Source organism: Arvicola amphibius, chromosome 13 (genome assembly GCF_903992535.2).
Source record: "Arvicola amphibius chromosome 13, mArvAmp1.2, whole genome shotgun sequence".
Lineage (NCBI taxonomy): Eukaryota > Metazoa > Chordata > Mammalia > Rodentia > Cricetidae > Arvicola > Arvicola amphibius.
The window spans coordinates 45356736-45373855 of NC_052059.1; the positions used below are offsets into that span (position 1 = coordinate 45356736).

At 46.6% G+C, this 17120-nt stretch overlaps 1 protein-coding gene across 1 annotated transcript; it reads right to left on the bottom strand.

Moving 5' to 3' along the window:
• Positions 1 to 280: 280 nt before the first annotated feature.
• Positions 281 to 9329, bottom strand: Stc1 (stanniocalcin 1). Its single transcript, XM_038310674.1, has 4 exons — positions 9212 to 9329; positions 7050 to 7192; positions 6160 to 6371; positions 281 to 551 (listed from the first exon to the last, which is right to left on the bottom strand). Exons 1-4 carry the CDS (start codon positions 9327 to 9329, stop codon positions 281 to 283), a joined length of 744 nt encoding a protein of 247 aa, XP_038166602.1.
• Between the last annotated feature and the right edge of the window lie 7791 nt (positions 9330 to 17120).

Below are 17120 nucleotides of genomic sequence, written 5' to 3' on the forward strand. Positions count from 1 at the left end.
GGGATGTAGGAAAAGAATTCATAGAGAGAGGGGATAAAAGAGACTACAGTCTCTCAAGGAGAGGATGAATGATCACATGTATTCCGTTGGTAATAGTGCTGTCATTACAGAATGTTGGGATATTGATTACGGAAGCCTAGTTTCATGCAATTTTCTTTAAAGGGGGGGAATAGAAAATAGAAATTACTTAAAAAAATCAAACCAGGCACAGTACACTCAAAGTTGGTGTGTCAACACCCCTAAAATGTTATTCACCGAGGCTGTGAATACCTCCCCCTGCTTATGCACTCTCATGGGAGGTGCGTTTGATGTGGGAGGGAGAGTCCCCCTCACCTCGAAGGTTCCTGAGGAGGACTTTCAGCTTCTGTGGCTCATTTGTGCGCCTCCTGTTGAAGTCAGCTCTGGGGTGTGTCTGGGCACAGTGGTCTGTCTGCAGGATGTGGAAGAGGCTAGCCATGTTGGGCCCAATTTTCTCCATCAGGCTGTCTCTGATTGTGCGGACTGTGTCTTCATCACACTCCAGAAGGCTCCGGACAAGTCTGTTGTAGTATCTGCAGTGGGAGGATGCTTATTAGGGAAACCCAAGTAAGGACAAGGTTCTGACATCAGTGCTCAAACTGTTCAAGGCGACTTTCCTTTCCCTCTGAGCTCGTATGGCTTTACCATCCCACACTAGAAAGCCCATCTCCAGGTTTACCCTTCAAGAGACGTAGATGAAACTGACCCGTAGTAGGGTGATTGTAATGTCTGAAATTCTGGAAGACAAAGACTCTTAGGGATAAATGGGACAACACAAAACGCTCTCATTGTATAGAGAAGAAATTAGGATGTGCGCTCAGCGTCATACAATGTATGAATGGCAGAAGCGGACTTAGTCACGTCCACTGTACTGTACCCCTGTATGGACTCATGTAAAATGCATACAATAGGTGGGTGTGAAGCTCAAAGCTTGTGCTTGTACCACATCACTGCCCAGGGCCTGACAGTGAATTGGATGTCTTTTCGCAGCTTCCCTTTGCCGTGGTGCGTGTGCTCAAGCGTATGTGCACATGAACACGCTTTCTAACTGCGCTTTGGTCTAAAGCCATGCATTTCCCTGTGAAATCAACTTTCCTTACACCCACTCAGCCAGTCCTGAAAAGGCTGTTGGCTGAATGACTGTTTTGAGGCTTCTTTCAAAGGCTTAGAGTGGCCTTCTGCAGCCAAACACTAGGTAGCAAGGGCGCTTAAAGGGAAAGGTTAAAGCCTCTCAAAGCTTCCTGCTCTGGAAGCCCATGAAACCCTCTCACATGGTTCAGACTTTTGTGACCTTTTCCTTTTTTTGGATGCCTCACAGGCTTTAGTTATCTCCTCAAACAGAGACATTTGATGGCATTATGACTATTCATTTTTCCCTGGCTTGATTTTGAAAATGTCTCAAGGACAGGGAGGATGTCCTTATCCTTTGTATCCAAGTGGCTGAATATCATCGGGCTGTATTGTCTGCTCAGTAATTCACTGTGGAATTTTGTATTTCCCCACCACCCCCTGAGGAAACAGAACTTAAATAACATGGTGACTCTTTTGCCTGAGAAGAACATATCCACCTTTGCTCTGTATGCATAACACTGATCTTCTCTTGGGTCTCGCTGTCCGCCCCTATGCTATTATATCTGTACTGAAATATTTTCTCAATATATCAGCTGAACTTTAACATCAATGAAAAGAACATAAAAATATTCTTCTGTTGTACAAAAAAATTTCTCAGCTTCCTGAAGAAAACTGGTCTCTTGGTCAGGTAGATTTGTAAGCAAACAAACAAAATTCCTAATGACAAAACTTTTGTATTTGTTATAAGTGACTGTCATGTATGCAACAATTCTCTGAACGTCAAACAGTGCTGCCAAGTGTTATGGCTTTGAAAAGATGAAGCCATCTATATTCAAAACAGCTCATAGAGTTCGGATAGTTTCTAAACTGCCGGGACATTTCTGACTCAATGGTTGTGTAAACCTATTAGCTCTGTGGCCACTGACAGGAGACTCCACTGGTGGCCGTGACCTGCTGTCCTGATGTGGCCAGACCTTTCTCTAGGAGTAGTCAGGGTGTCACTGGGGCCACAGGATCATCCAGGCGGGAAAATCCTGTTTATTTTTAACTCAATGCCCATAGCATAGGAACAAGCATCTTGCTGGAATAACTTGACCCCCTAGAGAGGTCATTGGAATGACAAAGAAGAGGGTAGATCGTGAGGAATGAAGGATAATGGTCACCCTTCTCTGGGTGGGAGGGTCAAGCTGGGGATGGAGAGAGAGGACTGCGTCTGGCTTGCCCATTGTCCTGGCTACAGCCATCCTTTCAGGGACAATTATATCCAGCTGTGAGTGAAACTGGGCTTCTCTGGCTCAGAGGAGCATTTTCCAACCCTTTGGAATCACAAAGCGCATGAGTCAAGCTGAATGTCCTTGGATGGAGAAATGGGGAGAAAAGTAGTTTTGGAAAAACTGAGGAAAAAAAAAAACAATTGTGCCCCAATATTTTCAGCCATCTATGTCCTCATTCTTCTCTGGGCATCTACCGGGGCCTATTTTAGAGGGCAGTTAGTTCTTAGAGGAGACAGTGCCCGAAAGGACGGCATAACTCAGAGAAGTTAACCCTTTCACACCTAGAGAGACCTCTTCATGACGCGTGTGTCCCAAAATAGGCTGAACAACGTGATTTCTCTTTAGAAACAGAAAGAATAAAAAAGTTCCTTTTTTGATAGAACTGGAAGCTCTTGTCTGGATGGAGAAGTCTACACCCCTTAAAGAGATTCAATTTGTCTGGGTAACCTGCAGCTTTGCTGTTGCCTTCTCTGATGGACTACCCAGGGTACCCTGCTCTTGGGTTTTCTTGGCAATGTCCCCTGTCAGCCTGCCCACTCTTCTGCTTCCCTGGGGGGGCTCTGATCACTCAGTGGAGTAGGCTAAGAGAACATCTTAAAACAGGAAATTCTACATGGCCCTATTAGGAGCTCCTCAAAGGCTGAAGTCCATGCCAGATTGCCTGATATCGGCACAGCTAACCCGGTTGTCTTCAATGCGACTGGAATGCAGCACTTAACTCTAGACTGTGCAGGCCAATGAGAAGACCTTTGCTACACGTTGCTAAGCAACACAGATGCTCTGAGAGGTGTGCCTCCAGCAAAAGTTGACTTAGCAATTGTCATATATTTATTGAGCACCCTTTTATACTAAGGACACATAGTTACTATAGCTGTGAAGAGGGATGTGTCTTTTCTTTTAGGAGAGAGCACACACAGAATTCCTTGCTGAATACCATGGTGTATGTAGATTTAGCTATTCATGGTATTCTATTTTTGGGTTGCAAGGACTTCTTGCAGGGTTTTTCTGGCTGCTTTTTTTTTTTTTTTTTGAAGTAGAAATCAAAATAGCTTGGCTCAAGGCCATGTGAATTCTGGACCCTATTTGGTGACACACAAGCTGTGAGACCTTCAGGTTGCTTGTCTCATAACACCTCTGTCTTTCAGTCAGTTAGACAGGGGCAGTGGGGTCTGGATAACTGTCCCCTTCAGATGGAGGGGCAGTAGGGTCTGGATAACTGTCACCCTCTGCTATGGTATTTTGTTTCTAAGGATTCAATGTACATTTTTCTTTTTCAGGCCAAGAAAACAGTATAACCCAGCAGAAGCTCCCTCCTCTGCAGGGGGAGTTGGGATGATTCTGTTCTTTAGCCTGACAGCCTTTATGGCATGAGGCTACTCATTGCAATGGGGTAGCAGATGAAGCCTTCTGGTCTCACAGCCTAGAAGCACCTTTTACAAGGCACCTATCCTTCTTCTTGTTTTGCAGAGTCTATCCTTGGCAACCCCACTCCCATCCCCCTGGTAAAGAAAAAGATCAGATATTCTCCATAGCTACAATTTCAGCCATGCTTCCCAAATACACAGATTCTGCCTCGGAACGTTCTGTGTGAGCGTTTATAAATAGTCTTTTGTTTCTCTTGATCAATATTATTCTTCTGTTTCCTGTTCCCTATCCATGCCCTAGAGAGCTGGGCGCTTTGTCAGTTTTCCCACTCTGGGGCTGTTCTGGGCTCATTGGTTTCCAAGCCTCGCAGTGTCTTGCCCATCTCTTCTGCGCTCCCTGCTGCCCTCAAGACGGAAGGTCCGGGTTGCAAATGGGGGCAGGCGGACTCTCCCCGCTACCTTCTCCCTCTGGATGAACCTCTACCACGTCCTGCTCTGCTTTCCAGTCCACTCGCAGGTTTTGGATTCTCCCAGACCTAAATCTCACGCTAGACAAATCACAGGAAGGGGGAATGAACCTGTAACTACTTCCGGTAGCAGTCCCTTGCCAAGCGGCAGGAACTGTGCCTGTGTCTATGTTGGGACCGAGGCTGGGAAAGCAGGATGTTTCAGGCGGGCGAGGAGCTCAGATGGAGCAAGCAGACCAAGCCCCTCCTGGAACGGAAATCGTTCCAGTCCTGAACATCGACGTGAAATACTTGGAAAAAGGTAAGAGCTGCATGAGAGAGTCTGGTGTTTGAGTGTGCCACCCTTTCCCCATTGACCTTTTCTACTGAACGGGAACGAGATAAGGACACAGTGCCTGGACCATTTTCTGAAGGTGGTGCAAACAAGCCACTTTGTAAAAAGAATAATGGTCTGGCTAAGGATACCTTTCCCAAGTTTCCTCTGGGGTGATGGGAATCTTTGGTCCAAATACCATGGCTTCCTTTCTACGATGAATCCCTCTGCACAAGGGAAAATGCTGCTTTAATTGAAATAGCCAGCTCAGTATAGCTTTGAAATTGGTTCCCTGCCAACAATCCAAACTTGTGCTGATGAGTTTGCTAATATACCTCCTTTAGAAAAGGTACACAGCTACATCCTTTGTCCCTAGCCATGGTCCTACCAAGAACTCTTCATTTCTTTCCCCGATTGCAAAGAGTTTTAGTCTCCAATGAGTGGCCAAGTGTTAACCCTTTCCTTCTTCAACAAAAATCTTTCTAGGAGAATTTTAAAAAGCCAAGGTTGATCTAGAGAAACAAACCGTTTGAGGAAAATAGAGTTGATTTTTTCCCTCCCTGTTCTGAGAAAATCAGTAAGAACTCTGGAAGAGTTGTCATCAAGGGCTGCATGGGAGATTTCTCTAAGATGATTTGTGGTCCTGTAGCCCACAAACCTGTGGTTTAGAACGGCTTCTATATGTCACAAAAGTTTCATGTTAGGAACAAAGCCTCAGATAGACTTGACCATTGTCATTCTCAGAAAGGATAAGGCCATTTGACTAGGAAAAATCTACCAGATTAAGAGTGTGATGACTCCCAGGAGACCAGAGTAACAGAACCATTCCTTGTGAATGCATCAAGACTGGGTGGGAGAGTCAGAGACTCATAGGATTCCATCCACTCATAGGATTTGGCTTCAGGGATCCACAGTTATCCTCCACTGACTTGCACTACTACTGATTCTATCTGTCCCTGTCCACCCCTCATTTCTTGCTAGCCATCTTTCCAAGATACCCATACTGGACCAGGATATCAGGTCTCTTATGCCTCATTCTTGTCTGGCAACGACTTCAAAGTCAAAGACCCAGCAAGACCTGGAGCTCAGATGGTGTGAACCCAGTGACTTTGGGTCACCCAAGATACGAATGTGATCTGGGTAGCCCACCTCCTCCTTCTGGGGACTCTTGGGCTGGAGGGTTAGGGTGGTATAAGGCTTTGAAGAGGACATGGGAATGTTTCCCTGAAGACATTTCACTTTTCATAGAGAAAACTGCAAGTTCTGGGGAAATGAGATGACTTGTCTGGATGGATTAGCCACTGATATATCTGGCTTTGGGACTGACTTGAAATACACATAGATTTAATAAAAGTCTGCATTCTGACATTTGACCTGGGGTGGGTTTAATCAGCCTATTGTTCTGTTCGACTGTCATGGTTTTAGCCAAACCTGGTGTCTCAAATGGTGTTTTCCAGAGGCTTCCCTGTTGGCTTTAGGCTATGTTAAGAATTGGACAGAGATGCACCTGCCCAGGGTTCCTGCAAACCAGCTCTCTGATAGCTGGGGAAAAATTTAATACTGGAGGGGAAAAAATGTCTTCTCTGGCTTTGCTGGCCTCTCCCCATTCATGCCCCTGATCGTGAAGAAGAGGATCCCCCCACCCCCGGTACCTGTTGGAGAAGTGATTGGGCAGCTGAATGACTTCAGTGATAGCTTCTGGGTTGCGCTTGGCGATGCTGCAGACATTCAGCTTGCTGTAGCACTCTTCCTGCACCTCGGCAATCATCCTCTGGAAGGTGGAGCACCTCCGGATGGCAAGGAAAACCTTGGAGGTGATCCCGTTGGCGATGCATTTTAAGCTCTCTTTGACAAATGCTTTTCCCTGCCAGGGACAAGAAGATAAATGTTCATTTGACCTGTTAGAAGTGGTCAGGGTCTATGACACAGGGACCTACAAGGGGACTTGTTTTAATAGCATGACCAATAGCCAAGAAAGAAAAAGACCTTCTCCCTAGGACTGTCTTGAACATTTCAGCTCCAGAGAAAGGAGATGAGATGGGAGGAAGCTCTCGTCAACAGTTCTGAGGTGTGAAGATGGTCAGAATCAGGTTTATGTTCTTGGGATGAAGATTGGTAACTCAGAATTTCAGACAGCATGCTAGGGCATTCAGAGGAGAACATTTTTATTTCCTCTCAAAGCAGAAGTGCTTTTCTGCCAGTCATCCCTCCTGTTTCAAGCCAGCCTTTGTCAACTCCTTATTCCTGGTCTAAACTGTATCCCCCTCCCACATGTAAGTATGTGGGCATCTCTCTCTCTCTTTCTTTCTTCCTTCTCTCTCTCTCTCTCTCTCTCTCTCTCTCTCTCTCTCTCTCTCTCTCTCTCTCTCTCTCTGTATGTCTGTATGTCTGTCTGTCTACACCCTGGGATGAGCCTTTTTGAGTAGGAGGCTTGGAAACAGTTTTATTATGTCCCTACAAGGTAGGCTTCTAAGAACAGCACTGAGCACCCTGTTAAATGACAAGCAGCCAGCGGGAGCAGAAGAGGTCAAGGTCACTTTACCTGAGTGTCAAATTTAGCAGCACTGTACAAGAAGGATTTACAAATGTCGTACATCCCATCTGTGTCACATGTGGAGTTTTCCAGGCATGCAAAAGCCCCACAGCCAACCTGCAGGGCACTGTTGAGGCAGCGAACCACTTCAGCTGAAAAAGACAAGCAGAAATAGTCGGGGTCAAGCCAAAGGGCTCTGGGTAGGAGCCAGTAGGTGTAGAGGCCAAGATCTGAATTTATCCTTGAACTTTGACCTTGGGTTCCATTAGATAGAACAAGTTAAAGAAAAGTGTGTGTGCATGGTGGTGGTGGTGGTGGTGCTGATGAGAAAGGGGATGGATGGCTCTTTTTGATCCTAAGAGTCAGAGCAGAGGGGATGACTCCCCCTCAAGCACATGCTTTCTGGGTCTCACCCTTTTATTCATTTTGGTGACTAGAGAAGTTAGGTTAGAGACCTTGTAATGCACAGTGCCTTCTGGTAGTGACAGGAATCAGAGACTGACACTGGGAACTTAAGGGCATGGGTAGGCTGTAGGCCGTGAAGGACTGAAGGTCAAGCTCATCCTGATGGGGTCCGGAGAGGACCAGAGAACCTAGCAGCCTTCTGAAAAAAAAAATGCAGTCTGGAGTCAAAAGCATTGGGCATTTTAATCCAAATGGCAGGGAATGATTTGCTGAGTCCACATGGAAGGAGACCCTTCCCAAAGAGGGCTTCTAACCCATGATGGCATCGGCAGAAGAGACTCTGAGCCCTTTGTATCCACCCCAGCCCCCCAACCACAAGCCAACGCTCCGAGGTGTGAATAATCTCTCATATTAAAAAAGGCTTCTTTTTCCAAAAGGAGAAACACAGGTGTGGAGAGACAAGTGCAAGGCGTCCCCTGTGCAAGGCTGGAGGAAAACCGCAAAGAACTTGCACCAGGCTTTCTGCATTCTGGGGAAGATCTGCCATAAAAGTAATTTCTCTCCCACAGAAGGAGGGGTGTTCTGGCAGGCAGCTCGGCATGCGATGATCTGTAGCCTTCATACCGTAGGATTCTCCTCCCAGATCAAAAGCGTGGTTTGGTTAGGCTAAGGCTTCCCCGCCCCCCTTCCACCTCCCGCAGCCTCTGGGATGTTACAAGTCATTTCCCTAATTATATATTTCCACGGGTTCAAATTATAACTTTGCTTTAAGCAGTTTTAATATGCATTAGGACTGCTATTGTTTTAGGCAAGCTTGAATTGTGAATCACGGCATCGCTATAGCAACTAAGTACAAAAGGAAGCGAGGCAAAAGGCCTCCTCTCGGCAGGGACCTGCGCTCTTCCATGGGGGAGCATCTGCAGCATTTTGACACCTGCGGTCCCATCTCTGCCGACAGTTGGGGAGAGGAGTGAGCGGGGAGCAAAAGTCAAGGGGCAGAGGGAGTCCTAATGCCTCTTCGCCTCCGGAGGCCAGGGCCATATACAGTTAACTGGTACTGGAGTCAGGCCGAAAGTAAGACCTTCCCCTCAGAGAAAGAACTGCTTTTTTCACAAATGCACTTCCTTCTAGGGGCCATGGGCTGCTTGGGCGATTGAATGAAGCCGGTGAGAGCGAGAAAGGAGACAGGCAGCCCTGTAGGGAACGGGGTGTGTAGGATTTTTTTTCCCCTTCCTTCTTTCCGAATCCGCCCTGGATTCTTTTTTTTTTCCCCCTTCAGATTTGAGAACTATGGTTCCACAAATCATTGTGTAGAGGGGGCTTGTCTGGGTGCTCTCTGAAGAGGTAGAGAAGTCAAGTTACAAGGTCTTAAAGGAGCAGGGAGAGGGACCGCAGCAGGTAAGCCGCGCATCACCTTAAGACCGGCTTGTGGAGTATGGAGCTGTGAGGCTTGCCAACATTTAAGCCTTTCCCCGCCCCCTCCCCCCAACAAGAGGGTACGTGCCAGATTTCAGGCAATCAGGCTGGCTTATGCAATGAAATACCCTCAGCAGAGCGCCCAGCTTCTTCGTTAGTTGCATGCAATTTATTAAACAAAGGAACTCCACTTCCGAAGGCTATTGGATGACACTGGCAGTTCATTACCACCAGGCATGAAGCACATTTATTACCGAGATCAGCCGTCAGGGACACACATGCAAAAAGTGAGAGAGGCAAATGAGGACAGCTCTTTCGGGGAGAAACCAGTCCTGGGGTTGCTGGCTTACCTGAATTTTGAGCCGCCACCCGGGATTTTCTGGGGCTCACAGAGTCATTCTGTTCCACCTCGTGCGCTGCAGCAGCACTGATAAGCAGCACCAGAATCACTGCTGAGTTTTGGAGCATTCTCTGAGAAGTTTCCGCTAAGTTGTTGGCTTTTTTTTTTCCTCCCCCCCTTTCCTCTTTCCCTCTCCCGGCTTGAGTGAAGATGCGGATCTGGATATACTGAAAGCTTAGGTGAGGATCTGAGGACGAATTTGTGTGTGTGTGTGTGTGTGTGTGTGTGTGTGTGTGTGTGTGTGTGTATGTGTGTGGCTGGCTGGCTGGCTGGCTGGCTGGCTGCTGCTGCTTCTGCTGCTGCTGCTGCTGTTGCTGCTGCTGCTGCTGCTTCTTACACCTCTGGCTTTTGCAATCTGGGGGCCCAAGAGCTGCACCCAGGGATTTTATAGCCGTCTTATCGGTCCTCAGGATCAGGGACCAATCAGATCCTTCAACTGGTCCGTTTAGCCAATAGGCAGGCACGCTTATTCAGCTGGAGCTTTTTGACTTCTTAGAAATATTTTCCAGCAAATTGAAAGTACCTGCTGCCAATGATTTATATGTGTGTGTGGCTGTGTGTGCAGGGATGTGTGAAAAGCTATTTTCACACACTGAAGTGATAACTCTGTATTGATCAAACTGAAAGGAAAAATCACTTGCCAAGCTCTTCAAGGTACTTGCGAAATTCATCTTATCTTATTTTATTTGTTTTAAATGAACCACTAGGAGGAAATGGATGTTGGGTGCTTGATAGGGGGATGCGATGCAGATTGGAACGGAACTGAATTATAGCAGACCTCTAACTTTAGTAGGCTGTTCTCTGTAAGAGCGAGCGCAACATCGTCTTTTGCGTTTGTGTGTTCACTTGTAGTGTGCCCCTTTGACTCTCTGCCGTGACCTGTGAATTCTCACGGGTATGTGTAAGCCGTGGCAGAAGGATGTATGCGAGTGTAAGAGCCTAGGGAACAGCGGTGCTCTGGTTCTAGCTCCCAGCTGTTCCCTCAGCTCCCCTATTTACTAAGCCTCTGACCTTGGCCGTGTCCTTTTACCTTTGCTGTTCCACTTCTCGAGTCTTATTCCGCACACCGCTAAGATGGTATGATTCCCAGGGAACATAAAATTTTGAAACAAAGGCTCCTGTAAACCCAGTCTGAACTTGATGCATAGCTAAGGGTGACCTTGAACTCCTGCTCTCACTGTCACTACCTTTCTTATGCTGCAATGACAGGGGTTGGCCACCGTGTGGCGCTGGTGATCAAACCCACAGCTTCCTGCATGCAGGGCCTGCACTCCATTAACTGGCTATATCCCTAGCTCTGGCTCACCCATCAACACTGTCTACTTAGTCACCAAGAGCCCTGCCAACTCCAGGAGTGTTGGTTACTGTCTGCACACACACGCACACCTACTCACTCACACCACACTCCACAGAGGGACACGGCAAATGCCTGAAAATTAATAAACTGTGTATTCAAGACCAGCCACTCCATAATCACGTTGAAACAATGAGCTGGTCAAAGCAAGACTAAACCTGCTGGGTAAACCAGTTCACTTCTTGGGGGTTGGGGAAGAGGGGGGGGGGGGGGGGGGGGGGGGGGGAGGGGGGGGGGGGGGGGGAGGACTGGGAAGAGAAAGGGTAGGGGAAGACCAGAATGTGTAGGAGAGGAGACTGATAAACTGGAGACTTAATGGGAAAATTACAGTGGAATCACAAACCGTGCCCAGCGTAGCCGCTCATAGTTTCTTATAAGTGGAGTGTAGGAAACAAGGAGGCTTGTCTGTAAGTTGTGAAGGAGGTTAATGATCCACGAGAGGACTTCTCAGGGTAGGAAGGTGGTCATTAAGGGCTGGGGTGAGGTGAAAGGATTAAACAATAAAATCTCGAATAGTTTGCAGAAGGTAAGCGAGAGAGCTTTTGGCAATTCTGCAGACTTGGGCATCGGGGTCTTGCAGAGAGACACAGAGCCAGTGGCTTCAGGTTCAATCCTGAAACTTCTCATGGAAGCTAAAACAACAACAACAACAAAAAAAAGACACTAATTCTGTCCTCACAAGTCAAGCCAAAAATAAGGTCCGTCTCTGAGTGTGTGTACATGTAGGTGTGTGCAATGTGTGTGAATGTGCGCGTGCGTGTGCGCGTGTGTGTGTCTATGTGCGGGGAGTGGACCTGCTAAGATGACTTAAAGCCCATCCTTTGTATAAAAGAATTACTAGAAAGCGGAGATATTTGCTATAGCAAGGGCTAGAAGGAATAAAAAGCACAGAAAATATGTTAAAAATTGGAAGAATGTCCATGTTTCAATTAGTTAATTTTACCTTTTGATTGATTAAATGTGCACACTGTTTAACTTATTCCAGTTTTTGTTCATCAAACTGTTGTTTCTCCAATGCCTTTTAGGCAGAACACTGATCAGTGTTTCAGGGTGGATAAAAGTGAACAAATCTAGAAGATAAACATAATTCTTGACCCGAGGCACTTGAAATCTAGCCGGGAGGATGACCAACCTTGGGACACCTTCTATAAGTTCAGAATGTCATGACTTTGAGAGACAGCTAGAGATGTGAGGAAGGTTCCATACGTCAAGAATTAAGTGAATTTTAAATTAGGAAAAGTGATGCTAGCTCATGTTGCATGAAATTCTTATTCTGGAAAGCTCTGGGGTTGACTGTTGATGGCTCTAGGCTTTAGGCAGGAATAGAGCCAGTATGACATTACAGACTAGATCACTTACTGATACCTTCCAAAGAGGGAATAAGGATGTAGGTACAGATTCTCCCAGAAAGACTTGACTTCCGTTCTCCGGTATCCTCCACTTCCTTAGCCATTGTGCACTGCTGGAGGATCCACACTTGACCTCTGGCTGGTCCACCAGCTGGCAAGAGTGATGGCGCTCCTCTGACAATACAGTTTCTTTTTCCAGCTCACTGAAGCCTTTACCAGAACACAATGTCCTGTAAGCATCAGGATGTGGTGTGCTCGTGTGTGCGTGTATGTGTTTGGTGTTGAATTTTCACTCCTTATTTTGCTCACTTACAGCTGTATCTACCTATCTAGGGGCTGGGCTCTAGTTGTACCAAGTGTTTTACAATGGTGGGTAAGGCTGCCATCTGAAGGAATACAGTGGTGAGCAGCCACACTAGTTCAATGAAACCAGCGTGCAAGCACCACTGCTAAGTGCACAAGCGCCACTTCGCTTGAGAATGTTAAGGGAGGGAGCTGAAGGCAATCACAAATATCCCAAACTGAGTTCCTGCCCAGAAGTCTGTAGCTTAAAGGATATCTGAGTCCCCGCCATCACTGTGCTGTATAAGGGACTTGGAGGTGGCAGGGGCAGAACTCTTGGCAATGCTGTGGGGGATATATGGCATTGAGAGAATATGGAAGACTCTGGAGGCCAGTTTTCAGTATCTGAGTTTTATCTTATAACAGGAGGCATTATGGCTCTTTAACAGGAAGATTAAGTTCAGGGAAGGACTTGTCATCATACAGACAGTGTCTTGGAGGAGAAAGCTTGGAGTTTCATGGGCATCTGTGTTGCTGAGATTGCTATGGTGATTGGAAGGAAGGAGGGTTGACCTGAGAGATGCTTTGTATAAATTCATCTTAGGAACCAACCTAAGGACACGCTTGGAAAAGATCCTTCTCCTAGTTAGGTAAGTCATGTACATCAGACTTTTCCTGCCCTAGTTTTGGCTATGATGTTTTAATTGCAAGAGAGATCTAGCATTTCCATAAGGCAGGCGTTTTCTGGCATTCACATAGGGTTGTAGATTACCTAACAAAAGTCTTGACTGTACTTTCAGTGGGTGGGGAACCTTCCAAAGCCAAGCTACACAGTTGGAGGTGCCTGTGGGGGCAGTGGGTGGGAGGAGAAGGTACCTCTGCTATTGCCCCCAAGCCAAGAAAGTGCTAAGAAGCAGGAAAGAGAAGTTGCCCGCAGCGAAGGCTGGTGATGATGCCCCGGCTGCACTCGTGGAGAGCTGGCTTGTGTTCAGTGAGAAGATTAAGCCAAAAATCTCTAAGGCTTTGTTGGATTTGGCTAGCTTCAAGCTAGGCAGGGAACAGCTCTTTGCCTTTTTGGTGAGAGGAGTCCAAGACCGCGTGTTTCTTGGTGAATGTTCTGCTAACAGGATTCAAAGTCCGCCAAGGTGGGTCTGACATACTGACCACGGAGGGACCACTTTTGTCTGGCATTTCCTGGCCTGTGTGTTTTCTGTGGGATTGTTGACTCATGCCTTCCTAACCTCGAGATGTTAGGAAACGGAAGGAGGAAGATGAAAGGAAAAATATTTTCCTCCTTTCTTTTTTTTAATTTTTTTTTTCTATATAGATTCAGGGGTTTCAGTGTAGACCTTCCAAAATTCCCAAACAAGTCTGACTCTTGAGCATCTCTGATTACTTTAAATTCTACCAAGGATGCCAGAGCAAGGAAAGAAATATATTAAGAAGGTAAATTCATTTTATGCACCTGCTCCCTCGCTAGCTGCACTCTTCACCCTCAGCTCTGCTGGCATACGGAGGGTCACTGTGTGCCCAGCTCTCGACAACAATAACGGAGAACGCAGATTCATTTGGCCTTTTCTGTGCCCCAGGAAACCCGAAGCTGGTTGCTAAGGGATGTGCATTGCAAGGATTTTCTGCAAACGCTATAAGGCAAGGGACTTGGAGTAGAGCATCTAAGTTTGGATTTATTATTTACCGGGTGATTTTTTTTTTCCCTCGTGTGCCAGGCAAGGCTGCAGAGACATATCAGCTGGGAGACATGAGGAAACTGGGACACAAAGAGAACATACCAGGGAAGAAGCCTGGCTTACTCTCACTATGTTGTGGGTGTGGAGAAGTATGAGATGTGCTTGTTATGTAGCAAGGCCACCAGAGTTGCGGAGAAAGCATTCACGCTTGGATCTCTGCTCCTCAAGGTGCAGTGAGGTGGGATGGAGGTAGAAAAGAGAAAAGGGACAAGATGACCGAAAGGCTTAAACCAGAACAGACAAGTTGAAACTGGCCTCCTCCTCTTCTCATTCCTCCAGGTCTAAGTTGTGACGGCAGTCTTTGTCATGGGGGCATGCTCCTCTCAGGAGAGCCTGTGAATCTTTAGCCCACTAAGAAGTTCCTGAAACAAGCCTGAAGATCTGTGTGTCACCCAACTTGTCCTTCAGAAGAACCCGGTGGAAGACCTGGAGTGACATTTCTCTGTTGAGACGCATGAGGGCGCTCAAGCCAACTGACGATGTGGCGATGGTTCCTAAATTTAAAAAAGAAAGAAAAAAAAAGAATAAGAAAGAAGGAAACAAAAGAAATAGAAAAAGGGAAAAAAGAAAAACCCGTGAGCCTTGGCTCTGTTTGATTGGCTATGGTTTCAAGCCCCAGAATGCTTCTTAGGATGGGAGGTCTGTTTATCTGTTGGGGAATCATCACCTGAGGCCTCCAGGGAACTTGCAGGGCATGGGTTTGCAAGCTTCACAGATACACCGTCCCAGTGCTTTCCCCTGGAGAAACAAATCTTAGGCAAATTAAAGTGTTTTTCTTACATCCCTATATCCAAACGGGGTAGGTCAGTTTAAGGGGGCATATCCGATATGACGCTGGGATGCTTGAACTCCTTAATTTACAAAGGAGAGCCTAGTTCAAGGTGGGCATGGGTGCCTTCTCCCATACCGAAGGAAAACGAGACCGGTGTCTCATCCATTTCTGTTTAGCATCTTTTTTTTTCCTGTTAGCCATTTCTATTTGAGGCTGAATCACGGCGCATCTGTCGTTTCTTGGTGTCTTAGATGTCTTCCACAGGGGTGTAGGAAGCAGCCACAGGGCATAGTTGTGTGCTCACCTATGGTTTTACGTAGGGATTTGTATTTCACTGGATGTAGGAGTTCATTTAGGACCACCTCCCTCCCCCGTCCCAGAAATGGGGCTGGCTCTCATACTGCACATATTTGAGAAGACTTTGTATTCGGAAGTTGCTGGAAAATTCTCACGGTGAGAGCATCAAGGTTTATCACGCGGCACCACCTACTCTGTCCACCGGTGTGTGGAGTTGTGTCAGTATTGTGAGAATACAGTGGCTCTGCGGGAAAAGTCATGAATGCTCAAACCAGAGCACAAAGCAGCATATGCCCGCGGATCACACAGGGCAGGGCTGGTAGAAGGTATCAGGATTCGTGAAATAGAAATAAAAGAAACGCCGGCTCTCACAATCGGTGTTGAAGTGTCATTATGACATCTTCAGCCTCAAGCCAGCTTGTCGTTTGGAAAATGCTATCCAAATACAAAGGAGTGTCTTGCAGCCATTTCTGAGTGCTAGACACGGCCATTGTTGCTAGTTTATTGGCTGAGAAAGGAGGTGTGTGTGTGTGTGTGTGTGTGTGTGTGTGTGTGTGTGTTGGGGGGGCGAGGTGGGGGATATGGGTGGGCTTTTATACAAAGTCATCTGACAAGTCGGCAGAAGGGCCAGATTAAGCGAGCAGAGGTTTTTATTTGGTGTTTGTGGATCCTGCCAAGAGATTTATCAAGGTGATTCAGATAAAGCTGCATTAAATATACTTTAGGCGAGAGTATGATTAAGATACAGCAGTTGCTGGCTCTAGGTGGGTATTAAGGATGTATTGGTATTTCCTGATTCCTCTATCAATTATTCTATTAGAATAACACAGTTCAGACTTCCCAGTGTGATCTCACATTGTAGGGATTTTTTTTAAAGCATGGTCACAATAAATGGTCACCAAGTGTCAATTCATTTGCTGCCACGGAAAACATTTCTTGTCAACCGTTTAGAAAATGAGCTCTTTGGTTCCCTTTAAAAATTAACTGTAAGGAAATTTAGTGGGATAGATGGAAACCCAAGTGCAGAGGAAAGATGCTCTGGTCTCCAGGCCAGCATTTAGAGCAGTTGTCATCCTGCAATCTCCAGGGACAATCGCAGGGAGGGAGAAGAAGGAGGAGGGGGCCAAGGAAGAGGAGGAGAAGCATGAGGGGGGCAAGATTTTAGAGGAAGTGGGGAAATCCTTCAGTGTAAAAAATGTCATCAGTGGAGTCACTAGGATAGGAGAATTTACTTTAAAAAGGAAGTTAAAAAAGTAGAGGGGGCGTCGGAAACATGGTCCCCCTTCATTCAGCAGGGTTTAAAGATATTTCCAGAATTTCTTTCCTCTTTGTGCAAACAATAATTTCTTCATGTCGTCCTCCTTCACTGTTTTCACTTTTCCTTATTAGATTCACAAAGGAAGGGCAGCCGCCCACCCCCACGTGAACACGACTGTACGCATGTGTGCACGCGCTCATTTGTACGCTCCTGTGAGCAGGTGTGCGCGCGTGTGCATGCGTGTGCGTGTGCATGTGTGTGTGTGTTCATTTGCTGTTGGAATCACAACAGACTTTGGATTATGGCAGACAATGAGAAATGAGTCATTCCATTTAAAATCGAACACAAGGAATGAGAAGACCGTGGCTCCTGCCGTGATATTTAGCCGAGTTTGACAACTACGTTGTTTGAAGGAATGAGCTGTTGTAAAAGTCAGAGATGTCTCTGTCTCTCCAGCTTCCTTTTTTTCCCCCTGCAAAGTGGCACAGGTGTTGAGTGACAGCTGCAGCTTCTCCATGAGCCCAGCATCTTCCCAGATGACTCTGGAAGGAATGTGCAGGAACATTCTGGAAGGACTCTCCCTGGAAACCTCCACTGCCCTTGGTCTCTATACAGGGTGAAAGTAGCTCTGTCCACAGGGGCCAAGGCTCTGAGCATGATTACCTTTGCGAAGCATCAGCATATCTTCTGAAATAAATGCCATTTTGTTAGAAGAGCTTTCAAAACCATGGGATTATCCTTGAGTCCCCTCCTCAGACACCTAACATGCTGCCGTTAGCTATTCCTGTGGAGAGAAGCC